Source organism: Prionailurus bengalensis, chromosome B4 (assembly GCF_016509475.1).
Source record: "Prionailurus bengalensis isolate Pbe53 chromosome B4, Fcat_Pben_1.1_paternal_pri, whole genome shotgun sequence".
NCBI classification, from domain to species: Eukaryota; Metazoa; Chordata; class Mammalia; order Carnivora; family Felidae; genus Prionailurus; species Prionailurus bengalensis.
This window is the reverse complement of record NC_057358.1, coordinates 134096526-134113532: the sequence shown is the minus strand read 5'-3', so window position 1 is coordinate 134113532 and position 17007 is coordinate 134096526. Positions and strand designations below refer to the sequence as shown.

The 17007-nt window shown below is 37.2% G+C and overlaps 1 protein-coding gene across 2 annotated transcripts in view; it reads left to right on the top strand.

Annotated features, from left to right (window-relative positions):
- The window catches only part of ST13 (ST13 Hsp70 interacting protein), a 32393-nt gene that overhangs the window by 11893 nt on the left and 3493 nt on the right, over positions 1-17007 (top strand). The window contains exons 5-10 of one of the 2 annotated variants that reach the window (XM_043562700.1): positions 2386-2452; positions 7652-7736; positions 8092-8202; positions 11947-12049; positions 13665-13781; positions 15026-15074. In XM_043562700.1, coding sequence (XP_043418635.1) covers positions 2386-2452; positions 7652-7736; positions 8092-8202; positions 11947-12049; positions 13665-13781; positions 15026-15074 — 532 coding nt within the window. The remainder of the gene's footprint in view (positions 1-2385; positions 2453-7651; positions 7737-8091; positions 8203-11946; positions 12050-13664; positions 13782-15025; positions 15075-17007) is intronic. The other variant, XM_043562702.1, reaches the window with a different exon arrangement.

The window sequence follows — 17007 nt, the reverse complement described above, 5'->3', positions numbered from 1 at the left end:
ACGCAGAATCTGAAGCAGACTCCAGGCTCTGAGCTGTCAGCACAGAGCCCGACATGGGACTTGAGCTTGTGAACTGTGAGATCACAATCTGAGCCAAAGTTGGACAGTTGACCGACTGAGCCACCCAGGGGCCCCTGTTGGGCATTTTAAATTCTAGGGTTAACTTTCTTAGTTCTGGAACATTCCAACTAATATCTTTCAAATATCGCCTCTTCCCCATTCTCTCTACTGTCATTCTGGAGCCCTAGTTAAATATGTATTAGATTTTTTCACTATTAAGTTTCATCTCTTTATCACTGCTGAATGATGTATGCTGTTGATGTTTGAATTTGAATGCTTGTGTTTTTCATCTTTATGTTTTGCTTTGATTCATTTTAAAGTACACTTGGTTATTTATAAGTCACTTTTTCCTTACTCATTTTCAAAATGTGCCTCTATTTTCTTAAACACATTAAAATCTTTATCAAACTCTTACTGGCCTTATTCTTTTACTTTTCCTGACTCTTGCTCATTTATTTGTGGATGGTTTGTGTGTGTGTGGATATTTTGACTGTGTGTACTTATGTGTTGATATTTTGACCATGAGTTCTTTGACATTTCACCTGTGGAAAAGTTTTTGGGGCCTGGGTAAAAGGTGTATTCCTCCAAAGAGGGAAGTGTTTGCTTCCATCAAGACTCTGGATTGGAGCTACCAAGTCAAGGACCACTTTAAAATCTCAGCATGGTTTTTCTGTTGTTTGTGTAACTATACAAGTAATGTGAATTCCACCAGAAACTCTGGCTTATCATTATAAGTTTACAGGGGAGTTTCTTTTTCTTTCTACTTGGCTGTTCCTTTCATTGGGACCAATTTATTTTGGGTTTGCTATTCTTGCAGGTATAGGCATGTGGGTGGGATTCCAGATTTATTGGAGGGTATCCGATTAGACAACATGTATTCTCTTCACCTGAATCTAGATTTTCTTTCATGTGTCCACTACATTCAAAAACAGAATTGTGAGATCATTGGGTTTGACACCTGCTAAAAGGGTGAAAGCAGATGGAGTACTTGGCTAGCTTACTGGATTTCAAGTCTTCATTTAATCTTGTTCTTTGAGGATTTCTACATTCTTATGTCAAAGATGACTTTTACATTTATTCAGGGTTTTATGTGTACCATGTTGCCATAAACTGAGTTGTCTTTTTTTTCCTTTTTTAATTACTCTGGATTTGTAGGATGTCTGACTATCTGGTAAAGTGTGTCTTTGTTCTTTTTTGTTCTTTGTTTGAAAAAGATTTTTAAACTTGTAGGAGTTTTTGTTGGAATTACTTTGAATTTGCTGAGTAGTTTGCGGTTCGGTTGAAGTATTCAAAAAATTTTTTCTTGGGGCACCTGGGTGGCTCAGTCAGTTAAGCCTCTGACTCTTGATCTCAGCTCAGGTCTTAATCTCAGTGTCATAAGTTCAAGCCCCGTGTTGGGCTCCATGCTCGGCGTGTAGCCTACTTTAAAAAAAATTTTTTTTCCCCCATGAACATGGTATACATCTTGTGTTCTTTAATAGAATTTTACTTTTTCTCTCCTTGAAAGTCTTACATGTTCTTAGAATGGTATCCTGTTCTGTCCAGTTTTGTAATTGATTTTTGCTGATGTGGAGGAACTCTTATTTTTTTATGTTGTTTCTGTGTTTCTAAGGACTTTATTGAATTGTCTTAGTAGGTCTAACAACCTGTCAGTTCTATTGGGTTTTCTGGTTAAATATGAAGACAGCTTGGTGTTTCCTTCCAATTCTTAAACCTGTCAAGTTATTTTCTTAATGAGCTAGCCAGCAGCAGTAATATTTTTTACACAGTGGTTAATGGTGGAATGAATCTTTTTGCCTTTTTTAAAAGAAATAACTACTTTCCATTTAGGTGGGATGTTTGCTCTAAGTTTTTGTTACTAATGATGATTGTACTGTCAACATCTTGTATTCTGTACAGTATAGGTACTCTGTAGGTCTTTGTTCGAACAAAAGGATGAGACATTTCACTTAAAATTCAAGTATAACAGGACTTAGTTACATCTTTATGAGGAGATTGAGTTTTAGTATTTGTGAATAACTAGAAAGGAGTTGATAAGACCAGGGCAGGAACATCTTGCTTAGGTTGGTTGGGATGGAGGGACACAAAGGTGATGTCTAAAGTAAAGGTAGGGAGTGCAATTTATTGTTCATTATGAAAGATTAAAGCTCATCCTGTGTAATTTCTTACTAATCACTTACCATAGTTATCCTCTTTGTTCCCTGGAAACAAGAGAAGAATGAGTGAAAATGAGGGTTATATCTCCCCATCCCTAAGAAAGCCCAAGCTGCTTCCTTCTCTTTGCTTTCTCTGTTACTTCTAAGTTGACCTACGATTTCCCCCTAGATAACCGAGGAAATGATGGATCAGGCAAATGATAAAAAAGTGGCTGCCATTGATGCCCTAAATGATGGTGAGTGATTTTTTTTTCGTCTTTGCTATATTTCTATATATTCTCTTTTTCCCTGCAGCAGCTGTTAAAATAGTGGAAAAGTGGAAGGGAACTTAAATTTGCTGAGTATCTTATACTGTAGAAGAAAGTAAGCGTCCTATTCTCTACCCACCCCTTCCCCTTTGATAAAGAGGCTGAAACCACTCAGGTATCAATTACCTTGCCTCAGGGCATTGGACACATCTTTCTGTGACTCAAAGACTCCTTTACCAGCTATATCCTTGTGTTTCTATACTGAGAAGAGGCAAAAGTCTTAAAAAAAAAAAAAGGGTAGTAGTAGCAGCACAGTGGCTCTTAACTTTTGACACAGCAACACCCTTGGCAAATGATGTCCGTAGGATAATAACATTCTTATTCTAATCTTTGCATTTTAGATCCACTTCAGAAAATCCTTTCAAAGTGGGAGAGTGCTGGTAGTATTAAGCATAATGTTGAATCAGTTATAATTTATAAAAACAAATCCTTTCTTGGGTACTATGCAGACCCTTCCATAGCTGTGTGTTAGTGTGCCACAATGCCATTGTGGTGGGGCTGCTGCTGTCTGTTGCTGGAGTGCGTTTGGACTTCCGCCTGTAGAATTAGAAGATGACTGAACTTTAGGAGTTTAGCGTTGATTGCTATTCCAAGTTGGCAAATGTATTCGCTTTCTTTTTTTTGTGATCTCACCACCTTCTTAGTTTAGGTCATTTTCACATGTTTATGCCATTGCATTAGCCTCAATAATTTGCCTACCTTAAATGTCTAGTTCCTTTATTGCTTTCTGTTCACTGTCCCTAGATTATTCTTTCTTAGAACCGCTTTTTATTTCCACAAATTCCTTTGCTTGTAACCTCTGACTAGCTTTTTGCACACTTTCTGAAGATCTTCATCAAGGCATTAAACCTGCTAGAGTCAGATCCCATATTTTGCCTTCCCAGCCTTGTTCTCTTCTTTTTGAATATTAACCTCTCATTACAGCCAGACCTTGCTGTCCTAGAATGTTCCTACACTTGTGCTCTGCTGCTTCTCTCTAAAGCTCTTCTTCACCTATTTCTGCTTTAATTCATACCCATCAATTGATCTCAGCCACTTCTCTTCCTGACCACTCCTTTTCCACACTAATCTTTTAATTTTACTACTACCTAATGTGTATTTATCCAACATTTATTTTGTGCTTTCTACCTACCTGACAGTTTTATTGTATTTAATGTGCATTATTTCATTAAAACCTCATACTACTCCCATTTTACAGGTTAATGAATAATCTGAGGTCTCAGAAGGGTTTTGACTTGTGCAGGATCTTACTGTGCCATGATACCAATTCATTTATTATTTTTGTCACTTATTTTGGCATATTGTTTTATATTTCTTAAATTTGTTTTCTTATTATTGCCTTAGCAATTTTTAATAAAATGAAGCTGCTGCCACTACCTAATAAGTCATGTTCTTGTTTTTCTACATTTCTTTCCAAGCTGTATTCATGTGTAAATTTAACCTAGTTCTAGTTTTAGAATAAATGTAATTTTATAGTATATCGTAGAGGGATAAAACATTAGTATTCTAAGCCTGGGATTGTAGATTCAGGCCCTGCGTGGGGTTGGAGAGACAGGAATATAATTAAACACTGAACTTAGGAAGCCAGAGTGCCTGGGTTTTGAATCCCAGTTCTGGCACGTACTAGCTAGGCAAACTTCGAGAAGTTACTCTTTGTCTCTGCTTCTGTTTCCTCCTTTGTACGATAAGGATAATGTACCTACATAGTATATTGAGGAATAAATATGTGTATTATGCCTAGAATAGTATCTGGTACCATTCTTATTAAGGTACTGGTATTTTTTTTTTTTTATGTTTATTCATTTTTGAGAGAAAGCATGAGCAGGGGAGGGGCAGAGAGAGACGGGGACATAGGATCCGAAGTGGACTCTAAGCTGACAGCAGTGAGCCTGACGCGGGGCTCAAACTCCCGAACCGTGAGATCATGACCTGAGCTGAAGTCAGACCCTCAACCAACTGAGCCACCCAGGCTCCCCAAGTTACTGGTATTTCTAAAGTGTCAGTATTCTTACTGAATTTAAGATCTTAGTAAGTGTTTTTAGCTGTCACGTTATTAGTTATGTTACTTTTATTATGCTTTTCCGTTTAATATATTTAAAGCGTAGCATGTTCTAGGCAGTGTTTTTATTTTCTTTTCTTTTTTTTTTTTATTTTTTATTTTTTATTTTTTTAAATTTTTTTTTTTTCAATGTTTATTTATTTTTGGGACAGAGAGAGACAAAGCATGAACGGGGGAGGGGCAGAGAGAGAGGGAGACACAGAATCAGAAACAGGCTCCAGGCTCTGAGCCATCAGCCCAGAGCCTGACGCGGGGCTCAAACTACCGGACCGAGAGATCGTGACCTGGCTGAAGTCGGACGCTTAACCGACTGCGCCACCCAGGCGCCCCTATTTTATTTTCTTAATATTTATTTTTGAGAGAATGAGCGTGAGTGGGGGAGGGGCAGAGAGAGAGGGAGATGGAGAATCTGAAGCAGGCTCTGTGCTGTTAGTGCAAAGCCTGACTGGGGACTTGAACCCACTAGCCTTGAGATACTATGACCTGAGCTGAAGTCACACGCTCAACAGAGTGGGCCACCCAGGCACCCCTCTAGTCAGTGTTTTATTTTTTATTTTTAAGATTATTTTATATTTATTCATTTTTGAGAGACAGAGGGCAAGCGTCGGAGTGGCAGAGAGACAGGGAGTCACAGGATCCGAAGCAGGTTCCAGACTCTGAGCTGTCAGGACAGAGCCCGACACGGGGCTCAAACTCACAAACCGTGAGATCATGACCTGAGCTGAAGTCAGACCCTCAACCAACTGAGCCACCCAGGCGCCCTAGGCAGTGTTTTAGATGCTAGATATACAGTGAGAAAAACAAAAGAGACCACGTTTTTTTTCCTTTGAACCTCATATATTACTGGGGAACAAAACCAAATTGTAATTTAATGTTGGGTGGTAATAAGCGTGATGAAGAAAAATAGAGCTGAGTAAAAAAAATAGTCACTGATGAAAGCTCTATTTTGCAAAGGGTGGTCAGAAAAGTATATGATGAAGTGAGTAAGCAATGTGAGGAAGAGCCTTTGAGACAGGTGAAGAACAAGTACAGAGGCTAACTGGGAGAGCATAACAGAAGGGCCTTGTAGCTGGAGCGAGGCGAGTGAAGGGGTAAGAATGGCAGATGGAGTTGAGGTCATAGAAGCACTTTGGAGTAGTGGGAGATGGGTGGTGGGAAGGTGGTGGGGAAGATAGATCACTAAACTTTGTAGGTTAGGCTAAGGACTTAACAATTTTATCCTTAAGGATGATTGGGAAGCTATTGAGGTGTTGTGTGGGTAGGGGTTTTTGTTTTTGAGTAGGAGAGCTTCATTGTGAGATGTATTTACTTTTGAAAAGGATTATTCTTGCTCTTTTATGTAAATCAGGTTATAGGGGCAAATAAGGGTATGTTCATTGCAGAAGAAGTCAAAATGTGTTGATGTGCCAGAAATCTAAGAAAATACCTGAGAGGGAAAATAGGGGGAGCGGGAGAGCCAGAGGAGTTTGGAAGGCAGTGAGAAAGTTGTGTAAGTGTTTATCCCTGTGTAGGAGAGAAACACAATCCTCTATGGGTGTGTTTCTAAAACGTCTTGGCAAGCCAGAGTTGTCCAATAGAGGAGTTAACAGTCTCACAATAATGGGCCAGTCTTGGTGTCCTTGCTGTTATTTAGTCATTTAACATTAGCTGGGAGCAGCTTATGAAGTGTATCCTTGAGCACAGAAGATGGGGTTCTCCGGCTCCTCACAGCAGATACAAAGTGCATTGTCATGATACTACAGAGGGAATGCAAGAAATCAAGTCATATTTTATAATCCGAGTGGCTAATGATGATGGCTTGGATTAGGGCAAAGAGTCTCAGACTTTCTCTGTTCCTAGTGTCCTTACTGTCATGACTTGAACATACCTTTTAGGCCAAAAGAAATGGCTAAGAGTTCCATTTATAATGTAGTTAGGTCCAAATAATTTAATAAGTATCTGTGTCATAACAAGTTAGTGATTGGAAAATCGTATACACAAATTGAAAAAATATATTTAATCTTATTCTTACGTGATATTTGTTTTCTAATAAGCAATGTATATATTTGGGCACTAAATAGCTTTTCGAATCTTGGATTCATATTGAACACTGCCACCCTCATTTCCCGTTCCACATCTGTTTTTCTACAGTTCTTACTTTTTTGTCATAGCAATCAGTAAAAACAGTTTTAGATTGGGGAGTTGAGAATGACTCCCAAGATTTGGGGCATGAGGTAGATGACAAATTAGCCAAACTATAGCCTCCTATTTTTATAAAAATGTAATGGAACAACATAACTACATGCATTTGTTTATGTGTTGTCTGCAACTACAACAGCAGAATTGAATAGTTGATGATTGCAAGAATAATTTTTATGTGGACCTTTCCAGAAAAGTTTGCTGACCTCTAAACTAGAGTGAATGAAAGAACCACATATTTAGTTGATAATATAAGGATGAGAAGTGGATTTTAGAGATGGGGTCAGAGTTAAGAGTTCAATTTTGAACTTGGTAGCTGTGAATTACTTATTAGACCTCCAAGCGTAATAATTTGTAATAGACATCTGCAGTAGTAACTAATGACATTCCACATTCTTCTGCATTGTTTAGGAGTTCTGTTAAAGTTCTTTCTTTACACATTTACTAGCTGGGTAAATGTATTTTCCAAAGTGAACTGTGACATTACCTTTAAAACTCTGTGTTTGTCTTCCCTCCCCATGTTTCCTATGCCCAAGAATTAAACTTTGTGCAAAGACTTATTCCAGTTGTATAGTATGTTTTATTTGTTGAATGACTTCACTGAAGGCACTAATACACAAAGAAGCTAACTATGTGAATAGGATACACAGTAAATGAATTTAAAATGTGAGTTATGGACTTTGCATGAGTTCTGGTTTTCTTGAATTTTTATATCATTCCTGTGAATTCAAATAGTATTTTTAATCAACCCTGTAAATTTAGTATGAGTACTTTTTTCTTTGTAAGTTTAATTTTATCCTTTTATTTTTTTTCTTTAAAAAAAACTCATGAGTCCTACTAAGAATGGGAGATATTTCTTAATCTTTATTTCTCAACCTGTTTTACTTTAGGTGAACTACAGAAAGCCATTGACTTGTTCACAGATGCCATCAAGCTGAATCCTCGCTTGGCCATTCTGTATGCCAAGAGAGCCAGGTGAGAGCTCTAAACAAAAAAAGCATCCCTTTCTGCTGTGAATAATTTCTGCTCATTGATTTCAATGGAATTGCTTCTGTGACTATCCCAAAGGTGTTATTGTTCAAAATGAATACTTTTTTTTAATGTTTGTCTCTTTTGAGAGAGCATGCCCATGCGCAGGGGAGGGGCAGAGAAAGGGAGAGAGGAGAGAATCCAAAGCAGGCTCCACTCTCAGCACAGAGCCCAATGTGGGGCTTGATCTCACAACTGTGAGATCATGACTTGAACCGAAATCAAGAGTCAGACGCTCAACTGACTGAGCCAACCAGGCGCCCCAAAATAAATACTTTGTAATGTTACACTTCTTTTTTAGTGTCTTCATCAAATTACAGAAGCCAAATGCTGCCATCCGAGACTGTGACAGAGCTATTGAAATAAATCCTGATTCAGCTCAGCCTTACAAGTGGAGAGGGAAAGCACACCGGTAAATAATGGAATTTCATTATCTTCAGAACTTCTAAAAAATTTTTTTTTAATTTTTTTTTTTTAATGTTTATTTATTTTTGAGATAGAGACAGAGCATGAACGGGGGAGGGGCAGACAGAGAGGGAGACACAGAATCGGAAACAGGCTCCAGACTCTGAGCCATCAGCCCAGAGCCCGACGTGGGGCTCGAACTCACGGACCGTGAGATCGTGACCTGAGCCGAAGTCGGTCGCTTAACCGACTGAGCCACCCAGGCGCCCCAGAACTTTTAAAATTTAAATCTGATGTTTTAATATGCCTTTAAAGCAAAACGAAGTTGCCCAAGGATTTAATTTCAAGATAATATGTGCTTGATAATAATTGAGGGACTATAAGGAACAAATAAAAATTCATTTTATTTCTTCAAAGAAAACCATTGTTTTACAGTTTTTGACTACATATAGTCAAATTTAAGGTAAGGATCAAAATTATTTCTAAAAAAGAACATGGCCTTACAAATTTTCTTTTAATTCTGTAACCTAACGTTAAACAATATGTTGTAGAAGAAGGAATTCCTTAGCCTCAAACTACTTTAGTTACTTACAGGCCACCTGCAAATCAGAAAAAGGGGAAAATAAAGAAGTGAATTTATCCTAGATTAGTCATCATTTCCTGGAAGCAAAACTTAGTGTTATACAAGTGAGTATTTGTCGCTTGGGGATGAGATGTCCAATGACATTTACATCTTATGTGGATTAGAAGGGTGTTGTACTCCAAGTGTGGATGGGAATGAAAATGGATATGCATGGGACAACTGTATTAGGTACTCAAAAAAGCTCTGGTGATTATGAAGATGCACGTCAAAGATAAAGGTAAAAGATTAGAATTAGTGCTCTGGGAGTCAAAAAGTTCATGTATTGCTGTTGATCCTCTTGAGAGCCCAGTAATCTTTGAGCATTTCTTTGCTTTATGGTACAAGGTAGCATGGGCTCATCTCCTGTTTTGCTTGTCCTAGACTCAGAAGAAACCATTTCTCCAAGAAACTAGGGTTCATTTTTGTGAGGATAATGTTTACAGAAAGTAAAGTTTGGCCACTAGATATGTTCATTGTCTCTGGGATAGCATTATTTCTGTCATTTCATTGAACAGAGTTAGGAAAACATTTTTTAAATAATGATTTTAAGGAAAAAAGTTATGAAACCTTGAGTTTATACTGATGTTTTCAATTAAAATTCAATATTAAATGTTTTCCCTTTTATTTTGCATTTTTAAAATTTATTTTTTAAATTTACGTCCAAGTTAGCATATAGTGCAACAATGATTTCAGGAGTAGATTCCTTAATGCCCCTTACCAATTTATCCCATCTCCCCTCCCACAACCCCTCCAGCAACCCTCTGTTTGTTCTCCATGTTTAAGAGTCTCTTATGTTTTGTCCCCCTCCCTGTTTTTATATTATTTTTGCTTCCCTTCCCTTATGTTTATCTGTTTTCTGTCTTAAAGTCCTCATATGAGCGAAGTCATATATTTGTCTTTCCCTAATTTCACTTAGCATAATACCCTTCAGTTCCACCCACATTGTTGCAAGATTTCATTCTTTTTGATTGCCAAGTGATACTCCATTGTATATATGTATGTATGTGTGTATGTGTATATATGTATGTGTGTGTATGTATACACACACACACACACCCCACATCTTTATCCATTCATCCATTGATGGACATTTGGGCTCTTTCCATACTTTGGCTATTGTTGATAGTGCTACTATAAACATTGGGTGCATGTGTCCCTTCGAAACAGCACACCTGTATCCCTTGGATAAATACCTAGTAGTGGAATTGCTGGGTCGTAGGGTAGTTGTATTTTTAACTTTTTGAGGAACCTCCATGCTGTTTTCCAGAGTGGCTGCACCAGTTTGCATTCCCACCAGCATTGCAAAAGAGATCCTCTTTCTCTGCATCCTCGCCAACATCTGTTGTTGCCCGAGTTGTGAATGTTAGCCATTCTGACAGGTGTGAGGTGGTACCTCATTGTGGTTTTGATTTGTATTTCCCTGATGATGAGTGATGTGGAGCATTTTTTCATGTGCCGGTTGGCCATCTGGATGTCTTCTTTGGAGAAGTGTCTATTCATGTCTTTTGCCCATTTCTTCACTGGATTATTTGTTTTTTGGATGTTGAATTTGATAAGTTCTTTATAGATTTTGGATAACTAACCCTTTATCTGATATGTCATTTGCAAATATCTTCTCCCATTCCGTGATTTGCCTTTTAGTTTTGCTGATTGTTTCCTTCACTGTGCAGAAGAAGCTTTTTATCTTGATGAGGTCCCAATAGTTCATTTTTGCTTTTGTTTCCCTTGCCTCTGGAGACGTGTTGAGTAAGAAGTTGCTGCGGCCAAGATCAAAGAGGTTTTTGCCTGATTTCTCCTTGAGGATTTTGATGGCTTCCTGTCTTACATTGAGGTCTTTCATCCATTTTGAGTTTCTTTTTGTGGATGGTGTAAGAAAGTGGTCCAGGTTCATTCTTCTGCATGTCGCTGTCCAGTTTTCCCAGAACCACTTGCTGAAGAGACTGTCTTTATTCCATTGGATATTCTTTCCCGCTTTTTCAAAGATTAGTTGGCCATATGTTTGTGGGTCCATTTCTGGGTTCTGTATTCTGTTCCATTGATCTGAATGTCTGTTTTTGTACCATGCATTTTTGACACTATTCTCTTAGACTCAAAATCCTTGTCTATAATGTGTTTACTTGTTATTCAATAACATACATAAAATTGTTTTTACAGTCCTACCTTAACAATAATATACTCCCTAAGCAAAGTTGAAAGTTTTTGTGTCTGTTGCAGTTTTTATCCTTAGAATATATCTCAGTTAAGATATACAGTCAAAATACTGTTTTAAATTTTTTTTTAATGTTTATTTTTGAGAGAGTGTAAGTGGGGGTGGGGCAGAGAGAGAGGGAGACACAGAATCTGAAGCAAACTCCAGGCTCTGGGCTGTTGGCGCAGAGTCTGACTCGGGGCTTGAACTCATGACCTGAGTCAAAGTTGGATGCCCAACCAACTGAGCCACCCAGGTGCCCCTCAAAATACTGTTTTAAGGTATTTGACTTTCCTGTATGCCATATGCTCTGTGTGATAAACAGCTGTTTTTTTTTTGTTTGTTTGTTTTTCTTTGTTTGTGGTCAGGTTTTGGGGTTACTTTATTTCTGCCTTTTCTGATTTAATTTTCATCGTTCACATGTATAAAACCCTTCTGTGTTTAAAAAGTCAAAACTGAGTTAACAGGTATACCCAGAAAAGTCATTTCTGTTGTTACCCCTCTACTCCATTCTTACCTTCTCCCACAATCTTTTGTTTCTCCTGTCAATAAAATGTGTACACATGTATTGTTTCTCTTTTGCCTTTATAGCATACTAAATATACATTATGTTAATTCCATTTTTAAGGAGTTGAAATCAGAATTTCAAATTTGAAAATTGTAGCTCTACATAATTTGAAAAATTTTACGATATTTTGAATTAAAGTAATTTTTTAAAGTTTAAAGTATCTTTTAGAAGAGCAACTTTATAGTTACCAAAGAGGAAATTAAACTTCCAAGTTTTTATAGAGTAGAACATAGTAATTGAATTGCTTTGTGAAAATTTATACTTCAGATATTTAAATTTGTTCAGTAACCTTTTTTTTTTTTTTTTTTAACAAGGAAGAAAGACACCATGCCACATAAGTGGATATGTATAAAATGAATTTAATCTGTTTCAGACTTCTGGGCCATTGGGAAGAAGCAGCACATGATCTTGCCCTTGCTTGTAAACTGGATTATGATGAAGATGCTAGTGCAATGTTGAAAGAAGTTCAGCCAAGGGTATGTTAAAGTACAGAAAGGGAATGTCGTTAACTGTGATGCCCTGTGGCTCTAGTACTCAGCCCCTTGCAATAATTTACCTGTGGAACATACAAAGAAACAGACATTTGGATGTTTTCATCTGTTATCACTGACGTTTATGCTCACCTCTGGAAATGTCATTAGGTTGTCATGCCTTTATTTCTCTTGCTGTATTAAAGCAAACTGTTACTTTGGTTTGCATGCCTGCAATAGGCTTTAACCAGAAAATTAGAAATGGGAAAGGGGGCATCAAGTTTATAGCAAGGAAAAAAATAGAAAACCTGTAAAATGTGACCCAGGGTTGTGTCCGGTCTTTTTGTGTTGTAGGTATATGCAGCCCTGTATAAAGCTTGAGGGCCTTGTGGAAGTAGCAAGTTTCATCCTTTTAAAAAGAATATTAAATCCAAAAACTAAAATGATTGTGTTTTAGTATATGTGCTGCCGAAGCGAGCACTAAAATGATTGTGTTTTAAAAACAATTGTTAAGATAATTCTTTTAAGGGGTGCCCAGGTGGCTCAGTGGGTTAAACATCAGACTTCAGCTCAGGTCATGATAATCATGGTTCGTGGGTTCGAGCCCTGCATCGGCCTCTGCTGTAAGCACAGAGCCTGCTTTTATTTTTTAATTTTTATTAATTTTTAATTTTTTTTTGAGATACAATCTTAAGCTCCATGCTCAGCACGGAGCCTGACATGGGGCTTGATCCCATGACCCAGGGGATCATGAGCTGAGCCAAAATCAAGAATCAGATGCTCTACTTTCTGAGCCACCCAGGCACCCATAGAACATGAGATTCTTTAATTTTTTTTTTTTTTAATATTTATTTATTTTTGAGACAGAGTGCTAGCAGGGGAGGAACAGAGGGAGAGGGAGACACAGAATCTGAAGCAGGCTCCAGGCTCTGAGCTGTCAGCCCAATGTCCAACATGGGGCTCGAAATCAGGAACTGTGAGATCATGACCTGAGCTGAAGTCGGATGCTTAACCACTTGCGCCATGTAGGCACCCCAAGATTCTTAAAAAAAATAATCATAAACAAACGGAAGTAACAATTGAATATGACTTCAAATTTGTTTTCTGAATAAATAATAGATTCCAAATATTTGGCCCAGGCTATGTGCTAGTGCCTGGTATGTATATTTTCTCTTAATCTTTACAGCATTCTATAAGACTTAAGTATTTCTCTTCTCCTGCCCACCATCCCCTCAGTTTATGGATGGGAAAACTTAAGTATAGTTAGACTGTCGCAGATAACTGGTGTGTATATTCTCAGTCTCTACCTTGCCATGGCAGGCATCAGACAAGAATTGTGCAATTGGAAACCTAATTGTCATCCTTGAGTAGTTACTTGTTTGAAATTTATAACCTTTCTAACTTAGAATCTCATCCTCTTTCCTTTATTTCACAGTGGACTTGTTAAAGTCTGAGTATGTAAGGTATTTTCTTACAAGGTAAATCTGTCATTCAGAACTGTGTGTTGAATTTAACACCTCTCCACAAAGAAAAATGATTCTTTAACGAAACTGGTGGTTGGGTTGCACTTAGCTCTTAAAGGAAACATTTTTCTGTGTGTGTGTGTGTTTTTTTTCCGTAGGCCCAGAAAATTGCTGAACATCGGAGAAAGTATGAGCGAAAACGTGAAGAACGAGAGATCAAAGAAAGAATAGAAAGGGTTAAGAAGGCTCGGGAAGAACATGAGAGAGCCCAGAGGGTAAAGTTTCCGTAGCTAAACCATCAAAGGGAAATACAGTAGATTAGAGTTTTAGGATATCATTCTGATTCTTGGCTCTTAATGCTGGCTGCAGTTCTGTAGGCTGATACTACTTACAGAGAGTTTTCTTTCCTTCTTATCTAATTTGTAGGGATATCTTTTGTCCTTAAATTCTTAAGTGAGCTTATACATCCCCAGTTTATATTCATGTTGTGTCCTCCTAAAATTAGGGATTTTTTTTTTTTTTTTTTTGGTCGGGTAATTAAAACTTGTTAGTATTATTTGATTTCTTGTGGATGCTTTCCCTGATTTGTTATTTACGATTCCTCCTGTTCCAGTGTGGATTCATAGCTATTTAAAATAGACTATTTTTTATTTTTAGTTACAAAGTCATAAAACTTAGATAAAAGAAAAGTTACTCGTAATTCGTCCACAATATTCCTACTGTTCTTGTTTCTCTTAGTTTTTCGCATTTGATGTTATCATCTTCCATCTAGTTATTTCCAACAGTTGTGAATAAAAGGATGTAAAGCTATGTTATAATTATGTAACATGACATCCTAATTTTTCATCACTTAATATTAAATATTAATATTTAACAAAATTAATAAAGCTAATTTATAATTGAATTTAATAAAATAATTTAACACAATAATAAATGCTTTTAAAGCATCATGCTTAATTTTTAGGATTACGGTTTATAGTCGTCAAAAGTAATTTTTACAATTATACATCCTTGATGAGGTTATGATTGGTTATGAGGAAAATTTGTATTTTCTTTGTTGGAAATTGCAAAAACAAATCAGTAAAATTCTGGTAGTATTAAGTTATGTGGGGAGAGTATGGAAAAGACGAACCTGAGAAACAAAAGCCATTGGCAGTCTTCATCATTTAACCATGTGCTTTCATTTTAGAGTTTTAACGTTAAGAATTTACACTTTGCATAAGCATGGACAGACGTCAATCAGTACTGTATTGCTTTCCAGTTGTTAGGTGTTTTTTTTCCTACCCCAAGTAGAGGTAAAACACTAGACAGCTCTAATAAAAGTAATGCTTCTTACAACCTAGCTAGAAAATTTTGGAGAGGCAGATGGGGCGTGTCCTTTAGTCCAGTATTGCCATTTGAAACTTGTCATTCCTCTAACTAGCTGATTTTACAGTTTTTTGCATGGTTTTGCAGACTCGTAACCACTACCACCACCACCACCCCCATTATATAATTTCTTTCTTTCTTTGTATTAAAGGAGGAAGAAGCCAGACGACAATCAGGAGCTCAGTATGGCTCTTTCCCAGGTATTTTTAAAGAAAATTTAAAACTATTAGTATTGTAAATAATCGGAAAATATTCTGAATTGGGGCTCAAATAGGTCTATTATATTTAGTACTATTAGTCCATGGAATACTGAAAAAAGTCTTTAGAATGTTAGCCTCTAGAAAGTTTCATTCTCATTTAAAAATGTTATATTAGTGGAAATAGTATTATATTAATTATTTTCCTCACACTTTGAGCAGTGTATATATATTTTTTAAGAGAGTACCCATGCACGCTCATGTGAGGAGAGGTGGGAACGGGAAAGAGAATCGTAAGCAGATTCCACACCCAGCACAGAGCCTGAGGTAAGGCTTGATCTCACAACTTGTGAGATCATGAGCTGAGCCCCGAAATTGAGAGTCAGACACTTAATTGAGCCACCCAGGCACCCACCCCAGAGCAGCTAACATTTATTGAGGTATGAACATTGTACTTTAAGAGATGGAGTAAGAGTTGATTATGATGTATTCTAAATATTTCTAAATTGTCACAATTGGATTTTATTCTGTTAAATGTTGATATTCACGAGATACTAGGTAAAAGCACTGTATGAAATTATTATTCATGAAAAATACTTTGAGTCGAGTGTAAAAATAATACAAGCTCTTTTTTGTAAATGTCAAATGATTAGAAATTACTACAGGGACAAAGTCTTCAGTGATAGCAGAGGCCTAGCCTATATGATACAGGTAGAAGAACAGTTAAAAAGGCACTGCAGGAACAATTTTTGAATACTTCCTAAATGAGACAGTGTGAAATTTAAAAACCAGGAAGAGATTTTTTTAAAAGTTTGTAATTCTAATGGGGAATCTGCTGCCTTCAGCTGTTTTAATAGTAACCAGCTTTCTCTGAAAGAAGGTTTACAGAGGCAGCTACACACCCCCTAATGGGTGTATGCCACTGGCTGCAACTTAAGTTCCACGGTCACAGGCTAGAAAAGATAGCCTTTATTCTGAAAGGTCATGTGCCAAGCAAGTAAAAAGAAAGAACATCTATTGCGGATGACTTTCTGTTTGAAGAAAAAGCAAGAAAATGCAGTTCATAGCTTATGTTCTGCTTAAAATGTCAATAATTTTATATCCAGTATCTTTGCTTTAGAGGAAAACCACTAGTGTAGATTAGTACTAGAGAAATTTTTTTTTTTAACATTTATTTATTTTTGGGACAGAGAGAGACAGAGCATGAACGGGGGAGGGGCAGAGAGAGAGGGAGACACAGAATCGGAAACAGGCTCCAGGCTCTGAGCCATCAGCCCAGAGCCCGACGCGGGGCTCGAACTCACGGACCGCGAGATCGTGACCTGGCTGAAGTCGGATGCTTAACCGACTGCGCCACCCAGGCGCCCCGAGAAAATTTTTTTATTATGTGGATTTTATTGTCTAGATTTGACAAGCAGGCCGGTTAACTCTTTTTGTGCTGGACCAGTTATTTTTTTTATGGATAGAAACTACTTTTTCAGTGAGTAGGGGCATCAAGAGAAGCTAGTAGTTTTTTTCCAGCTTCTTAGATTCTCTTACCTGTGATTATTAGCTACTTATGGGAATGTTTTAAGTTGTTGAGCCAGGAGGAAATGACTTCGTTCTTTGTGTTTTTTCTTTATGATGGCTTATGTGTAGTCACCCTTGATCTGTAAGATACATTAATGTAAAGTGTATTCCCTTATAGATGTCTATGTTGGTATAATTGTGATTTCATAATATCTCCAGTAGACATAAAAGGTGTATGTAGTGAACAACTGAGTAGAAGATAATTTGTGTTTATAATCTAAAAATATACTGGGAGATTGAAATCTTTTTGCTAGAGTATTGATTGTCCTCAGTGTAAAGAAGAAATACCAGGAGTGCTTGTTAAAAATGCAGATTTTCACTTTCACAGATTTTGAATGTGTCTATGGTGGAGATAGAAATCCACAGC